Genomic DNA, 17,300 nt, shown 5'->3' with positions numbered 1-17,300 from the left:
AGTGTCCTCAATATCATCCCAAAGGCAGATACTAAAATCAGCTCTTGAAGAGAGTTTTTTTTACACTATCCCTCAAAGCTGAGAACATTAACACTGAAATGCAATTCAGAGACCATAATTCCAAAGACGCCAAGATAACCCAGTATGTGTAAGCAGCTTTCTTGTCTTGGCATTATCTAAGATTAAAACTTAGGTGATTTAGAGAAATGAATAAACTATTGTTCTTTAGATTAAGTCTCCACAAATATCTTTTATTTGTGAAAGAATTCTTCCAGGTTTTACTTAAAGCATTTTCTTTCCTAAGAACACAGGCATGAGTGCACAAAAGCTGGGTAAGAAACGAAAGTACTGAGAGACAGAAAATACTCTACTCAGGACCACTCTTCCTCTCCAAGACTGCATACTGGGTGAACTGCAATCAAGTTCATCAAGCTCAATTTCTTCTTATCAGTTAAGTTGAGTTCTTTCTCTGGAGACTCATCATTTATGTATACAATTAGATTCTGGAAGGTCTACTCAAGTTCACAAACTGCCCCAGTTTGGTTTGAATTCCAACAAGAAAAAAGGTTAGGTTCAAGATGGGATTTCCACAGTAAATGCATTCCCCAGTGTTCTACATGTAATAACAACAACTGTGTCCTTGTATCCTATAACTTGTCACAATTTGGTCTTCCATTGTTTATACTGTACAAATACATGCTCCTTGATTCTAGCTTGGTGTTAAGATTATTAAAGTTCAAATCCATCAGTACAGAATTTCTCTTTGTAACAACTGAATTAAAAACTACTGAGTATGAAAATGGCTCGAGAAGCTTAGGGATTTTTTTTAATAAAAGAAACGAAACAGATGTTTAATTTTAAAAACAAACTGCATTAAATTCATAATAGGATAAATACTGAATGATCCCCATTTGAATTTTGTGTGCTTTTAGCACTTCCATTAGGGCAATGTAAATACAGTAAACAAATGTTCAGATTGTTTAAATTTTTCAAAGGCTTCTAAAAATTTTTTGAAAATGTACCCTTATGAAGTAGGCTGATTACCAGTTGACAAGTTTTGATTTTGCCAAGGCTTCAAATTAAAAAATAATTGCCCCATGGTAATATGAGCCCATTAATACGTAAGACAGTTAAAAATAAGACTACAAAACCAGTTAGCTAGAAAATGACAAGGCCGCTCGCTCATAGCAACTGTGAAAGACAAGAATTGTGATACCAGACTAGTAGAAAGAAAGATATAAAGAATCAGGTTTTGCTCCATTCTGTCTCAATAAAGTATGCAAATGCAATCAACATACAGAAATTTTGTTATATATTGTGGCTTAAAAACTTAAGTAGTTGAATAAATCAAGAGAGAAACAATCAGAGAAAGTTCAAGACCCACGTTCTTGTCTGAATCACTCGTATAACTAGCTAAATGATGCTGTTGGGTAATTTACGTATTACCCTGGGGTCTTTTTAAAAATTCTAAGTTATAGGTAGTACTGCAAAGGGGCAACATACCTGTTGGATATAATGAATAAATACAATATATAAATAAATAAATACAATAAATAAATATACATATTTATTACCTATCATTTTCACCACAAAGCTTCTTGAATTCTGCAGCTACAGTCTCATGGTTTTTGTTTTTAAGCAGCATTTTTTCTTGTTCTACTTTCAATGTTTTTTCCAAATCTTCCAACTGTCCTTTCTGTTTTAGTAACTGATTGTAACTGGAAAAAAAAATGTTACGCATTTGGTTTATAATATTTCCTCAGGGGAAAAAAAAATTTAGAAATAATGGAAATGAGTTAATTTAATAAATATCACGTAAAGCATGGAAGTTTATAAACACTTCCTATATAAATTATCTCAGATCTGTTTAACATGTAAAATTTATTACATTATTCAATTCAAATTGTTTTCTTAAATTGGTTTTAAGGTAACAACACAAGAAAAGATTATAAATTACCGATCTTCAAGGTCTTTATGTTCCACCTCAAGATTTTTGTGGGCAGACTTTAGAGTTCCATGTTTAGCAATGAGAGTCTCATATTCTGAAGCCTGCCGTTCATGTAGAAGTTCCAGCTTTTCATGATCTTTGACCAGAGAATCATAGAGAGATTTCAGATCTTCTCGCTCTTTGATTACAGATTCATTTTCATTTTCTAAAGAAGACTGCTGGATTAGGAGTTGTGCATTCTGGTTCATAAGTGAGGTACTTTGGGAATTAAGGGTGGAATTTTCAACCTACAAGAATGTATACTGTATCAGACATCAGAAAAATAGTTTATTTATAATTCTTTTAAAATAAAAGAATGTTAACTTTAGGAAGCACTAAATAAATCACAACAGATATATTCATATTATACTAAGAAAATTTGGATTTTAGAGCCCAAAAAGTAAGACTACCATTTAATTTTTATTTTTGGTAGGTGTTAAACATATTATGAGGTATGTATCATACATATTTTTTGAGTTGAATTATTTTAAATGAAGGTGATTAGCAACAATTCCATAGAAGTAAAAAATTTTAAATGCCAGTTTATCATTTTCTAGAAGTTGACAGTTGATAGAGCTGAAAAACTACTTGTGAAACTCAACTGGTAATTTTCTCAAGTCTAAATTAAACCAGGGCTTTCCAGGTGGCTCAGTGGTAAAGTATCCACCTGCCAACGTAAGAGATGCAGGAGACATGGGTCCAATCCCTGGGTTCAGGAGATCCCTTGGGAAAGGAAATGGCAACCCACTGCAGTCCTCTTGCCTGGTAAATCCCATGGACAGAGGGGCCTGGTAGGCTACAGTCCATGGGGGTCACAAAGAGGCACACACGACTTAGCAACTGAACAACTAAATCAAATCAGTATTTTCTTTTTCATTTGGAAAAGTTATAGAAAGAATTTTTGGATTCAGAGGGGGACAACTCCACTTTTTAAGAGATTTCAGAGAGTTGTACTTTCCCCCACCTGACTGCTCTATTTGAAAAGACAATGCTAGTATTAATTTCAAGATGGATCCTCTGAATTAAGGTAAGTCTAAAGACAAAATTCTCATGCTGTTATTTTCCAATAACCTAACTGATATGTTGCAATAATACTTTAAAACAAGGGTTTCTACCTGATTAATTATAATTAACTTGTTGAAATGGGTGAAAGGCCATAAAGTCAATGTAAATAAAATTCTTTTTATTTAATGAGTAAATTTATTACTTAGTTTAGACACTCTGACATTTTAAAAATGCTGATATCCAAAAATTTGGCATAGTACTATATAAAAATACTTTATCTTCAACTAATTGTTAAATTCCATTCACTAAGAAACTGTCATTTATGTCTGTCATCCTTATTTAAAGCGTAATTGAGGAGCTGTGCTGCGCATACCCCAGCACCACGCCCCCACCTGCAGCTTGGCGTTCTGCGTCTGCAGGGTGCTGTTCTGCTCCTGCAGCGCCACCGTCTGCCTCTGGAGGGCGAGAATCTGCGCCTGCAGGTTGCTGTTCTGTGTCTCAAGCTGCTTCAGCTGCGTTTTCAGTGCTTGCTTCTCCGCTTGCAGTGTAGCGTTCTGAATAAAGAAAACACATATTAAAATAAAAGCAGCATCAAACATGTTTCTGTTTAACAGATACTAGAATGTTATACGAGTTCATTACCATGATAATCCAAAAAATCTCAACAACCTTAAAGGAGAAAAAGACAAAACATTTCCCCTGTAACCCAAATTGTAAAAAGATACTTAATCTAGGAAAGAAAGCAATACTAAAACCTTAATACTATTGTGTCTGTGTTCTGCCTGTTTTATAATGTCCAAAGAACACCATATTCCATTATAAATGTATTTATTAACACAAAAAACTAGAATGAAATTGTCGGTTCTGTGATTTTCATGCTATTCAAAAGTGCCCAGAGCACACAGGGCTGTGTCTAGCCAAGAGACAGTGTACCTTTTTCTAATTCCGCAGAGGCAAATACCCATATACACGTAAACATATATGTAGTGGTCCCTGGGGTAGCAGCAAAATTAAGTATTTTATAAACACAATTATTTAGAAGAGAGGCAGGAACAATCTTAACCATCTGTTTAAAAAAAATTTAGTATATAATAGACCTAACAGATGTTACATATTTTTCTCCAGTTTTTTTTTTTTTTTTTTTCATGGTATAGCACATTTACCACAACTGTTTTAGCTATATGACTTCTGGAATGAATCCAAATAAAACATACTATTTTCAATCTTTCTAATATATAGGATCATATTTCAATTTTATAATTAAATGGTTGAATTACCATGCAAATCATTATATTTAAAATGTGATGTTTGTTATAAATATTATATTTTCAGGGTTATTTCTAAGTAAAAACTCATTTAAAAATGAGCATCAAAAAGTACAAAGGAAAAAAAAGTATAAAGAATCCTCTAGAAAATCAAAATAAAACTTTAATATACAAGGCCAGAATTTATATATAATTGCAACATGCAAAAAAGGTCACAACTGAATTACAACAGATCATCTTTATCATTATTTTATATTAGTGGACAATGACAACGTTCACTTTATAGGCTTTCAAGTTATATATACTACATGTCACAGTATAAAAGTTAAATCATGATTTAACTGATATTATACTATAAAACCAAAGGTGAGAAAGAAAAATGCTTTAAAATGAATGTTGACATTGTACTTCTCTTTTGTTCATCTGATCACAAAGGGTAAAAAAAATTCACACTAGAAAAATAATATGGAATACTAATATATTTATATACCATTCTGATATAACAAAAAGGTGCACCATTTTCCACTTATATATGTGAGACATATACGTATATTCACTTATACTATTACAGTTCAGCTCTTCAGAAACCAAAATGTACAAGCTCTAATGAGTCTGGGTATCCTTAATAAGAAAAACTCCTACAGTCTATAATGAATAGAAGAGATAACTGAGAGTAGATAAGGTATCTCAGAACAAGAAAAGGATGAAGTTAACAAACACATGTACTAGCAAATGAGCAAAAATTACCAGTCTAATACAGGGTAGCCATCTTTATAAACCCATTATCTAAATGAGTGAAATATGTCAACCAGGTAATTTCTCCCCAATGGAAATTTATAGATGAAGTAAGTGGGGAAAAAAGATTCATCTTATAGAATATCACACACCAAGTTTTCTGAAATGTAATTTTTAATCCAGGTGATTGATATATAAATATATATGACTAAATAATGAAACATGAATTTTCATATGTAGCTGAAAAATACATTAAAAAGACATAAAATAGCTCACTAATAATTTAAAACACACAAATTAAAATATTTTCTCCTATCACTTAAATAGAAATTACAAGGTTGGTAATACCCAATGTCAATCTGGAATAACAGATATTCTATTAGTGGAACTGAAAATTCACTTTTTTGAAAAGCTTTTACAACAGTATCAATTAAAATTAAATACACACACAGAAATATCTCTATATATATGCTCTTTGGCCTATCAGTTCTACTGTCAGCAATTTACTACCCTAGGAACTTCCCTGGTGGTCCAGTGGTTAAGCCTCTGCCAGCCCAATGTAGGGGGTGCATGTTCGATCCCTGGTTGGGGAACTAAGACCTCACATGCTGTGGATCCAAAAAAGTTAGGGTTTCCAAGGTGGTGGCAGTGGTAAAGAACCAGCCTGCCAATGTAAGAGATATATTAAGAGACTCGGGTTTGATCCCTTGGTCCAGAAGATCCTCTGGAGGGAATGGCAACCCCCTCCAGTATTCTTGCCTGGAGAATCCAACAGACAGAGAAGCCTGGAGGGCTGTAGTCCATAGGGTCGCAAAGTCAGACTCAGCTGAAGCAACTTAGCATGCAGAACACGTTAGGGCTTTCCAGGTGGAGCCAGTGGTAAAGAACCTGCCTGCCAATGTAGGAGACTTAAGAGATGCGGATTCAATCCCTGGATCAGCAAGGGATTCCCCTGAAGGAGGAAATGACAACCCACTCCAGTATTCGGCAGGATACGGTCCACAGGGTCGCAAAGAGTTGGACACAATAGAAGAAAATCAGGATGCAGAAACATGTTATAACATGGATTTTCATGGCAGCAAAATCTGAAAAATAACTTAAATGTCCACTGATGTGGAACTTATTTAAATAAATTATGGTAATACATACACAATGGAATAGTATGTGGTCATCAAATAAAATGATATAGCTCCATATGTGCTAAAATAGATCTAAGATAAAATAATTGAAAAATGGAAATAAGGTCTCAAAAATGTAAATATGTAAAAGAAATAAAACTATATAAACAGATACCTCACAAACATTTTTCTGGAAATATAAAACAGTTTTCAGTGACTATTTTTGGATGAAAAAGTAGAAATCAGTAGTGTAAGAGATTAACTTCTGTCTTCATGGCTTAGTTTTCAATAAACAAATTAGAAAACAATAAAACCAAAGTTGGCTTAAAGCTCAACATTCAGACAACTAAAATCACGGCATCTGGTCCCACCACTTCATGGCAAATAGACAGGGAAACAGTGGAAGACTTTCTTTCTTTCTCCAAAATCACTGCAGATGGTGACTGCAGCCATGAAATTAAAAGACGCTTACTCCTTGGAAGGAAAGTTATGACCAACATAGACAGCATATTAAAAAGCAGAGACATTACTTTGTCCACAAAGGTCCATCTCGTCAAGGCTATGGTTTTTCCAGTAGTTATGTATGGATGTGAGAGTTGGGCTATAAAGCAAGCTGAGTGCAGAAGAATTGAAGCTTTTGAACTGTGGTGTTGGAGAAGACTCTTGAGAGTCCCTTGGACTGCAAGGAGATCCAACCAGTCCATCCTAAAGGAGATCAGTCCTGAGTGTTCAGTGGAAGGACTGATGTTGAAGCTGAAACTCCAATCTTTGGCCACCTGATGTGAAGAGCTGACTCATTGGAAAAGACCATGATGCTGGGAAAGATAGAAGGCAGGAGGAGAAGGGGATGACAGAGGATGAGATGGTTGGATGGTATCACCGACTCCATGGACATGAGTTTGAGTAAACTGGGAGTTGGTGATGGACAGGGAGGCCCGGCGTGCTGTGGGCCATGGGGTCGTGAAGAGTCGGACACAACTGAGTAACTGAACTGAACTGAACCACAACTCTTTTACTTGTTAGCACATTAAGTTCTTTAGGCTCACTCATCTTTGAAAAATAAATGGTTGCTGAATTATTTTTTACAGTAAATATTTAATAAAACTCACTCAGTGCATATTTATTAAGAATCTGCTATCTACCAAGCATTGTTTTACACAGAGAAGGCACAGTGATGTAAAAGAAAGACAAGTTACCTGCTTTCAGGGAGCTTTTTTTATAGTAGTCAAATAATAAATCAATGAATTAAAAAAATTAACTGGTAAAAAGTTCCATGAAGAAACTAAGCAAGGCAGTGGTGTGAAAGTAAATGGTTTTAGGTTGGGGACAAGTGCTTCAGTGGAGAAGGGGTCAGGAAAAACCCCCTATAGATGACATGTGATGTGAGACCTGAAGGTTGACAGAAGCCTGTCACGTGTTCCAGCTAGGGCAAGCAAACAGAAAGGCCCTGAAAGAGGAATAAACAGAAAACGTCAATATGACTAGAATTAATTTGCTTATTAAGTGCCAGTCACTGTTCTGTTTTCCACATATTAACAGATACTAATATTATCCTCAGATTAATAAACAAGGTAGGTAGAAGACTAATATGGTATAAGGCCAGAGATACAGGCAGGGCAATGTCAAATAGGATCTTATGGATACAGTAAAAAGTATGGAAGTGAAAGAGAAAGTGTTAGTTCATTTGTGTCCAACTTCGCGATCCCATGGACTGTATGTAGCCTGCCAGGCTCCTCTGCCCATGGAGTTGGTAGTCATTCCCTTCCCCAGGGGATCTTCCCGACCCAGGGATTGAACCCGGGTCTCCTGCACTGCAGGCCTATTCTTTACCTCTGAGTCACCAGGGATTTCATTATTAACAAAATGGGAAACCACTGAAGATTTTAAGCAGGAAAATGACATGACCTGGATTATGTTTTAAAAATAACTCTAGGGTTCCCTTGGTGGTCCAGTGGTTAAAAGTCCACCTTGCAGCACAGGGGACACTGGTTTGATCCCTGGTTTGGGAAGTTCCCACACGCCATGGGGCAACTAAGTCCAAGAGCTGCAGCTACTAAGGCCACGTGCAGCAACTACTGAAGACTGCAGGCCCTGGAGCCCATGCTCCACAAGAGACGCCACTGCAGTGAGAAGCCCACATACCGCATCTAGAAAGCAGCTCCCACTCTGCAACTAGAGAAAGTCCATGAGCAGCAACAAAGATCCAGTGCAGCCAAAAATAAATAAATAAAAAACCTCACAAATTATTAAAAGAACTCTAGGTCACAAATTATTAAAAGAACTCTAGGTTACTACACTGAGAATGGGGCAGTTTGGGTGAGAAGTGAAAGGGGCAGGCCGGTTAGGATGACACTTCTAACAGTCCAGATGAGGCATAAGGGTAACTTAAGCTACAGTGTTAGCACCAGAGACAGAGAAATACATGAGTTTGCATTCTATTTACATGACAGAGTTGACAAAGCTTGCTGATGGGCTTACATGACAATGACGAAGAAAAGAATATTAAATTGTTCTTGTCTTAATACTATAAAACAAACTGATCAAGAAAGTATAAAATGAACAAAACTACAAAACCAGATTAGTTTTATATATTAGTGTTGTATATTCAGTGATCCTTTACTTCTAAAAAACTTTATTCCTTCTAAAATACTTACATTCCTTTCAACTTCAATTAATCTGTCTTTAACTTTCAGAAGCTCTCTAGTTGTTTCTTGACTTTCTCGCTCCCATTTGTTGTCTTCACCAGCAGCTGGAGGAGAGCTCTGAACCATTCTTTCCTCATCCTGTCTCTGTTTGAGAGCCTCATAATTCTTTTTCACCTAAAATTTTATTTTAAAATATCTTTTAAAATTGAAGTATAGTTGGTTTATAATATTGTTTTCATTTATTTAAAAAGGGAGAAAACATATCACCAAGATTATATTTATCACAATTAAACTCCACAACAGCCTGGTGAATGTGAGAGACAGTTTATTTAAAAATATAATAATATATACAATTACCATTATCATCATGATCACAATTTATGCATTGTAAAGTGCAAATGTTTTCCTCTAGAAATATTAATATACCCTGCATAAGTGTCATGTTGCGATTATTTTGTAATTTCAGATCCTGTTGCTTATGATGAAAATATCACTGAAGAATAATAGATGAATACAGACTTGTTGTTAAGTACTAACAATTGTTTTTAGAGCTATTTATAATTGGTTTAGAGATTTCAGAGACCCCCATGTCAAGAACAAAAACTTGACACATGTATTAATTCCCCTTAAAAAGAATAACTGAAGCTCAGGAAGTATCTATTTATGTATGGTCTTTTAAAAAGGATTATGTTGCCCAGAATGACCTGTTACTAAATAAATGACTTCTTTATACAGATACTGACCCACATAAAATTACTATTATTCAATTTATAAGGAGTAAGCAATCCAAGGATGTATCTTATCCAGGGCTTTCTGGTATGATTATAACCAAATCCTACTTTAACAGAGCAAACTCAAAACTAACAATTTGGTCATCATCCAAAATTAATGATTAACTAAATTGCTCTCTTCAATTTAAATTATTGTTATACTGAATTACTAGTTTTTCCTAGGAAATGATTATCATAAATTTCTAACTTAAACCCAAACTTTCCATATGACAAGGATACAGATCTTTAAAATAATTCAATGTCTAATGCAACCTCAAGAAAGCTTTATGGCTCAAACTTTGCTGTTACTATGGAGTTAGACAATGATGTGAGATTATAGAAAATAAAGATGCCAAGATAGAGTGTCACTTAAATCTTGGCAAATGATCAAACAGATGTTCTGAGATCCTGATTTTCCACTTTAAAAAAAAACACTTTCTGACACCCTAAATAATACAGATGGATAACATAATTTCCAGTCTATTTTATATTAATTTCTCACAGGCTCTTTTTTCAAGGCTTGTAAGAGCTATGGACATATGTCATTATTAAGAAGGGGACATGAGAATAAAACTCAGAACTTCTCATTTTCAGTCCACTGTTCGGTAAGTTTCAAAAATGGTCCTTTACTGTATATATCATTAATGAAAATAGTTAATTTATGTTCATATTGAAAATGACATTTTCCATCAGGGTTTTTCAGAGGCAGTGTACAGGTGGGTGTTGCCTTCTTATCTAATTTATTAATTTAAATAAATTAAATGTCTTTTAATTGGGATGTGCAGGCCATTTACATTTAATGTGATGACTGACATGGTTTGGTTTAAAATTGCTATGTTGCTATTTATTTTCCATTTGTCCAATCTGTAGTTTGTTCTCTCTTTTTTCTTTTTCTGCCTTTGTTTGGATTTTTTTATTCTAGGTAATCTCCTTTGCTGGCATTTTAGTTTTATTTCTTTGTCATACTATTTTAGTGGTTACTTTATACTTATTACTCATATTTAGCTTTCATAGTCTATTTTAACTAGGAAAAAACTAGAACGGTATAATTAATCAATCATATATTAAAAACTAGAACAGCATAATTTTAGTTGAATGCATGTTTATGGCAGAAAACTAGTCCAGTAATAATAATTTGGAAATCTTGCACTTCCAAATGGCTGAAAGTGGAAGACAATCTCTAACTTTTAGACTTGAAACACATCATATACCAACCCATGCTCAAACCCATTATTTTCTGGCTTAGTAGCTTCATGAAATTGACTTTATTTGCAATATAGTGATACTGCATAAAGGGCAAAAATTCAGAAAAAGAAAGATGATTAATCAAATGTGGTAACAAGTTTTACTTTATTTTTTTGGACAACACTTTATGCTGACTAAACAAAGTTCTAAAATTTCTCCTGTAACAAAAAACGTTCTGTGTTAATGTCTGAGAAAAACACCAGCAATGATGGTATGGGCAAATGAGGAACCAGTCCTTTTCCTCTCCTGTATGAGAAATTAATCTTTGGGTAACTTTCTCTGGAAACCTGATAAAACTACAATGTTCCATGTTACCAGTCAAGAAAAATGACTTCTGATTGGTAAATTGTATTTGTACTACAAGAACTATAAATACCTAATAAGAAGCTACATCTTTGGACTTCTCTGAGTGTAGGAACTCTTAAATCTTAAGACTGTGAAGATCTTAAATCCATGCATTTGGAGATGTTGCAAGAGATGATGACTGGTATTAAGCATGATGTCCCAAAGCCAGAGCAACTTGCACACATACCCAATGTGAATCTTGTCTTCTTGCATCTGAACTATCATCTAGTGAGAAGATGACTCTCAGACAAATAGTGAAGAAGGACACCAGATTGTGCCCTACTATCAGCTTATACTTCCTATAGTGCTCTGAACTGAACAGTTCAGTGGCCTATAATAAGCTTGTCAGCCTGAATGTTTGGTTGACTGTAAAACCACTCCAGGTATGACTACAGAGCTAATAAAAGGGAGTAAAATGCAGAACATGATTCTACTAATCTACCAAACACTAACCCTATAGGATGGACAAGTCATTTCAATTTCATTCATTCACATAGGGAAAACAGACAGTAGTCCCTACCTCACATATTTCACAGAATAATTCCAAGTAACACAATAAAAATATTTAGAAAAGACCTCAAATTTTTTAGATCAAGGGCTCTCTTATATCACACATACTGCTTCCCTCTACTTGCTATCCTCACACCCATATTTTTTTTTTAATCAAACTTTTACCTGGATTCTCAATAGGAAAAGAGTGACAGTGAAGTGTCAAAATCACATTGAGAGCTTTTCCCAATGAAATAAGTCTGCCTCTTCCCCATTCCACTCTCACAATTCCAATATGTGTCTTCGTACATATTGAGGGACATTGATACACAAAATAAGATTGAATAAATTATAGTGTATAGACAAAATAGTTTGTTACAAACTACATAACAAAGATCTGTTTAAGAATAATCTCAAGTTTAAGAAAAAGAAATAGACAAAACAGTAATAAAATTTTATGTTTCATTTTCTACTTTATACTTTTCTGTCCAAACATCTGACAGGGAATTCCCTGGCAGTACAGTGGTTAGGACTCGGTGCTTTCACTGCTGGGTCCCAGGTTCAATCCCTGGTCAGTGAACTAAGATCCCACAAGCTGAGCAGTGCAAAACAGAGAAAAAGTTGACAATCAAAATTCTTTCCAACAAAATCACTTACTGTTTTTAGTTCTTGGCGCAACTGCTGGTTGTAATTTGTGGACTCTTCTAGTCGAGCTTCTAAAGCAGCAATTTTTTCTTCTTTTATTTCAAGGGACTTCTTTAGAGTGGATTCTAATTTTGATTCCAAAAGTTTATATCTATTATCCAAGTATAAAAAGAATATAGTTCATTACTGGAGGTCAGAAAATTATTTTTAAAGATAATTTATGATTAGATACTGATACATAAATAAGCCTTATAAAATAGTCTTTTTAAAAAAGAAGCAAATTAAATTATTCTGTTCTTCCTGCCTACTCTCCCTTTTTAACTATGCCTGGTAATGAGAAAACAACAAAAAAGCCCTGAGTAAACAGCTCCAGATTATAGTCTAGGCTGTCAAAAGCAAAAATTAATGCTAAAAAAAGGTATTTGGAAGATCTTAGTCTCAAAATATTTCTTTTAGTTTCATAAGAATAGAATCTACAGGAAGAGTAACTGGATGGATTAATCACATTATTAAGCATTTGTCTATGATATTAATATATAGTATATTTACACAAGTACATATGAATAGTTAAGACTTAAAGCACCCTGAAAACTACCTTCAGGGCATGGAGAACTTTCAGAATATTAAAAATATTTAGTATTTAGAGGGGGGACAACATGGTAAAGAGCCAAGATACTGGTAATAGAACAGGAAGGGGCAGATAGGCTTGAGTGTTAATATTATAGTTATCTTTCTGATTGATGGGTTCATGAATATTTATATTTTAAAGATTTTTTTCTTTATAAAAAGGACATCCATGAACATACTCTGAGAGGGAACCACAGACTAGGAATTACAGATTAATCTATTTCTTACACCTGAGAACCTCGATGACTAAACCAAATAAAAACTTTTAGTATGAATATGAGAAATTCTATCATACTCTGCCTCTTATTGTAATTAATTTGTGTGCATGTATTTTCTGCCCAAATAGATTTTAAGTTCATTGACAAAAGAAAAAAAATCTCACTTTGATATTGCCTTCAATCAATGAATGATTTTAAAGCATGTAATATGTATGACTCTGGATGTATTAAATTTGTGATGCCTGAGTTTTGACTGTCCAGGTAGAGATGATCAGTAAGCAGGGAATAAATCCAGCTGAGATGATGGATAGAATGCTCGTGGAATGGATAAGAGGCCTAAGAACCTAACTCTAGGAAACTATATTGAAAGAGAAGGCACAGGACAAAGAACTGTTGAAAAGAGAAAGACAAGAATGATTACATAGCACTGTTTTCAGCTCTACCATTAAATTCACTTTGCTACATTGATACATTCAATTCCACAATTAGACTATATATTCCACAATGGTAAGAATAAATTCTTGCCAATAAATACAGTCTGCATTAATTTTTCCCACATATATTTATTTATTATAAAATATAAATACTTACTAGAACAGTAATGATGGATAGGCAACAAAATTCAAATTATATAATTACAAAAATTCTAATGAAATAAAATCTAGTGTATAACAATATTCTTAACAATACACACTTCTATTCCAGCTGGAATCAGGTGGCCAACTGAATGCTGAACAGCAGACTACTTGAAAATCTAATTAACTCATAGACTGTATTTACCATGGGAGAATAGAAATTCTCTTCAAGCCCGTACTGAATATTTTCAAATTAAAGTGTATATAAGTTAATTTTTTATTCTGTTTGTTAAGTCCTAATTTTCTACATTATTTTTCTGCCTTAATTGCTCCGCAGTCTCAAAATTAATGCTTGAGCAAAATACATGATTTCCACTGTTTCTCAGATAGACTTAATACTCACCGGTCATCAGTACTTTGCTCATCATGTAAGAGTCGCTCTTTATTTAACCCTATCTTCTCAAGCTCATGAGTTAATTTTTCAAGATCATTATTCATTTGTTGAGTCTTCAATTTTTCACTCACCAAATCCTTATTTTAAAAGTAATGCAAAACTCACATAAGTGTTGTGAACATAAACATCAAAGAAATTCAGCCATATTTAATACACATAATTTAAACCAGTAAAGACAGGCTGTTGCTGAACGTTTTATCAATAAAAAAAGTTAAGCAAAAAAATTATAACCCGGTTCAAAGAGTAATGTTTTCCTTCTTCTATTTTGCTAATACTTTTAAACTTTTTAATGTTAAAAACTAAAAGGAGAAAATCGTACTTGTGATTACACACCTTAGGTTTGAAAAGTGTGGGGGAAACAAAACATATCCATTAACTTTTCATACTGAACTAGAACTTTAGTGCATATTTCTTTCATGTTGGATACAACACCCTTCTCCCATCACAAGCACCCCTCTCCCAGTGGAAGAGGCCTAAGACACTGATCTGAATAACTAGGGGGAATTCTTAGAGATGAAGGGACCAGGAACCTATCATTCATGTGTGTAAGACTGTAGAACAACAGAAAGAAAAAAGAAAAAGGATAATAATGATCCCTTTTCAATGTCTCTTTAGCAGAAAGGCAGATTTCCCAGTGCAAGCATCTGCCAGAATGCTGTTTTTTTTAATTGAACTTAAAAGGTTATCATATATAGTAGAGCATAGGGATAGCAAATAAACACTATTTGTTCTCTTCTGAGCTACACCAACCATTTATTGCCAATCTACTCCTATAAATTTTAGAATTCTTCATGATACACACATCCAGCCAACTACCAATTGTTTGGTGTTGACATGATTTGCATTCTCTTGCTTATATTCTTTCAGTCAAAATTGAAGGGACTTTGGAATCTGAAAGATCTAGATTTGAATCCAGAAATCCAAATCTACCATTTTGTTCTTAAATAAGTTACTTAATGTCTCTGAATCTCAGTTTTCTAATCTAATGGAGGTAACAGAAATAAAGGATTGGTTGTAAAAATTATCTAGTATTTGGCACATAGCTAGTATTCAGTAACTAGTAATCATCATATTCAGTAAGTTTTGATCATATATTTTAATATTACTTTGAAACAAAAGTGTAAAATTATAAGAAATAAGTCAGATACTACATGGATAACTTTTACTATAATTTCTTAAAAAATACAATTTGCACTCACTTCTTAGTTTAACAGAAGTCGAAAACTTTTTAATTCTAAATTTTTACTTTGAACCATAGATGATACAAATTACCATAATAAAGCTTAAAGAAGTTCTAAGTTAAAAAAATTTAAAAATTTGTGTGAAATTTAAGTAACTATACTTACTTCTCGTAATGTAACCAAAGTTTTTATATCAATAGTTGCTCTTTTCACAAGCTCTTTATTTTCTTTCTCTAATTCTTTCAGACGAATGCAGGATTCTTTATAAATACCAATCTCTTTGAAAAGGGTTTTGTTTTCTTTTTCCAAATTTCCAATTTTAACATTATTTTCTTCTAATGTGGTATCTTTTATTTCTGCTTGTTGCCGGAGTCTCTTATTTTCCTTCTCCAGTTGTTTTTTATCCTTTTCCAGTTGAGAAGTCTCCTGCTCTAATGATTTATTTTCTTTTTCCAGCTGTTCTAGTCTTTTGCTAGATATTTTTAACTCTTCTAGGTTTTTCTGCAATGTTTGATTTTCCATCTCTAAGTCCTGTAGTTCACTTTCCAATTGTTGGATTTTTTTATTGCTGTTTTCGAGAGCTTTCTGTAGCCTTTGATTTTCTGTATCTAAACCCTGATAACTAACTTCTAAGCGTTCTGTTTTCTTGAAAGATGCTTTCATGAGCTCTAAACCTTTCTTAAGTTGTTCTTTTTCACTTTCCAGTTCTTTATTCTCTAGTTGTAGCTGAGCCATCTTCATGCTTGCACACTTCAAAGATTCCACACTCCTTCGAAGTTCTAAGTTTTCCTCATCAAGCTGGGAATTCTCTTTTTCCAGGGATTCTAACTGAAAAGTGAGGTTTTTAAAGCTATCCAATGTTTTTTTAAACTTCCTATTTTCTCTTTCTAGCTCTGAATTTTCTTGTTCTAAGGCCTCAATTTTTTCACAAGTAATTTTTAAATTGGTTATCTTTTTCTGTAACAATTCATTTTCTTTCTCAAGATGATGCAACTCATTTTCAAGTTCTTCCGCTCTTTCTCCTTTTTCTTTATAATGTTCCAATTCTTTTCTGATTTGCCTTTTTTCAAATTCAATCTTGCTTAGCTTGCTACTTGTTTCTTTGATAGATTCATGGAGAATTTTGTTTTCTTTTTCAATGTCTTTCACCCTTGCTTCAGCACTTATCTGGGAGCGCTGTCTTAAGGAGGACACGGTTTGATTCAGATGTTCATTTTCCTGTTCTAATATTTTAATCTAATTTAGTTAAAAAAAAAAAGGAGAAAATTTAAAACTTAATGGAACACGAACTAAATATTTTAAAATTACATAGTTTTCCTCCTCCAAAAATTAGCAGGGAAATCAGATCATAAAAAGGTGCTAAAATTGTCTATTTTAATTCTGACAAATATTTACTGAAAGATCACCATGTACATGTACTGCCAGATCTTTAAATTTCATATTTTTAGGGAGTCCGAAATGTACAGGAATGGTTAAGAGAGATGAATATTAACCAAAATGATAATCTTCAGATTATATACTGGTGATATGTTTCAAATTCAAATATGAGTCTAGATGAAATGTATACACATATCTTCTTGAAGATACATGCTTTTACATTCATTCAAAAAATTTCACAATGCATATATACAGGAAGACCTCAGTGAATACAGTATTTGCTCTATTATATGCGTAGATATGTGTATGTGTGTGTGTGTGTGCATGTGTGTGTATGTATGTATGGGTATGTGTGTATTTGTGAGTATTCATTTCCTAAAAGAATTCTAATCTGGAAACATCTAAATAATAATATCTCTGGTACATTTAAAAACGAAAACATCCAATTTATAGTATGGTCTACTATGATGGTAATGGTTCTTAAAATTCAGTGTGTTAAACAATCAATTCCCTGAGAAACTTGTAAAAACAGAGATTCATGCTTAGCTCTAGAATTTTTGTTCCATAGTTCTATGGAAATGCGCGTTTCTACAGGTGACCTAAGGACTAACCCTGGTGG

At 33.6% G+C, this 17,300-nt stretch overlaps 1 protein-coding gene across 3 annotated transcripts in view; it reads right to left on the bottom strand.

Moving 5' to 3' along the window:
- CCDC88A (coiled-coil domain containing 88A) overlaps positions 1–17,300 on the bottom strand; it is a 112,080-nt gene that overhangs the window by 24,920 nt on the left and 69,860 nt on the right. For all 3 annotated transcript variants that reach the window (XM_061155416.1, XM_061155417.1, XM_061155418.1), the window contains exons 15-21: positions 15,470–16,540; positions 14,073–14,200; positions 12,262–12,400; positions 8,765–8,929; positions 3,385–3,546; positions 1,958–2,235; positions 1,575–1,718 (exon numbers count right to left, since the gene is read on the bottom strand). In XM_061155416.1, coding sequence (XP_061011399.1) covers positions 1,575–1,718; positions 1,958–2,235; positions 3,385–3,546; positions 8,765–8,929; positions 12,262–12,400; positions 14,073–14,200; positions 15,470–16,540 — 2,087 coding nt within the window. The remainder of the gene's footprint in view (positions 1–1,574; positions 1,719–1,957; positions 2,236–3,384; positions 3,547–8,764; positions 8,930–12,261; positions 12,401–14,072; positions 14,201–15,469; positions 16,541–17,300) is intronic.

Source organism: Dama dama, chromosome 11 (genome assembly GCF_033118175.1).
Source record: "Dama dama isolate Ldn47 chromosome 11, ASM3311817v1, whole genome shotgun sequence".
NCBI classification, from domain to species: domain Eukaryota; kingdom Metazoa; phylum Chordata; class Mammalia; order Artiodactyla; family Cervidae; genus Dama; species Dama dama.
This window is presented reverse-complemented; position numbering and strand designations above follow the sequence as displayed.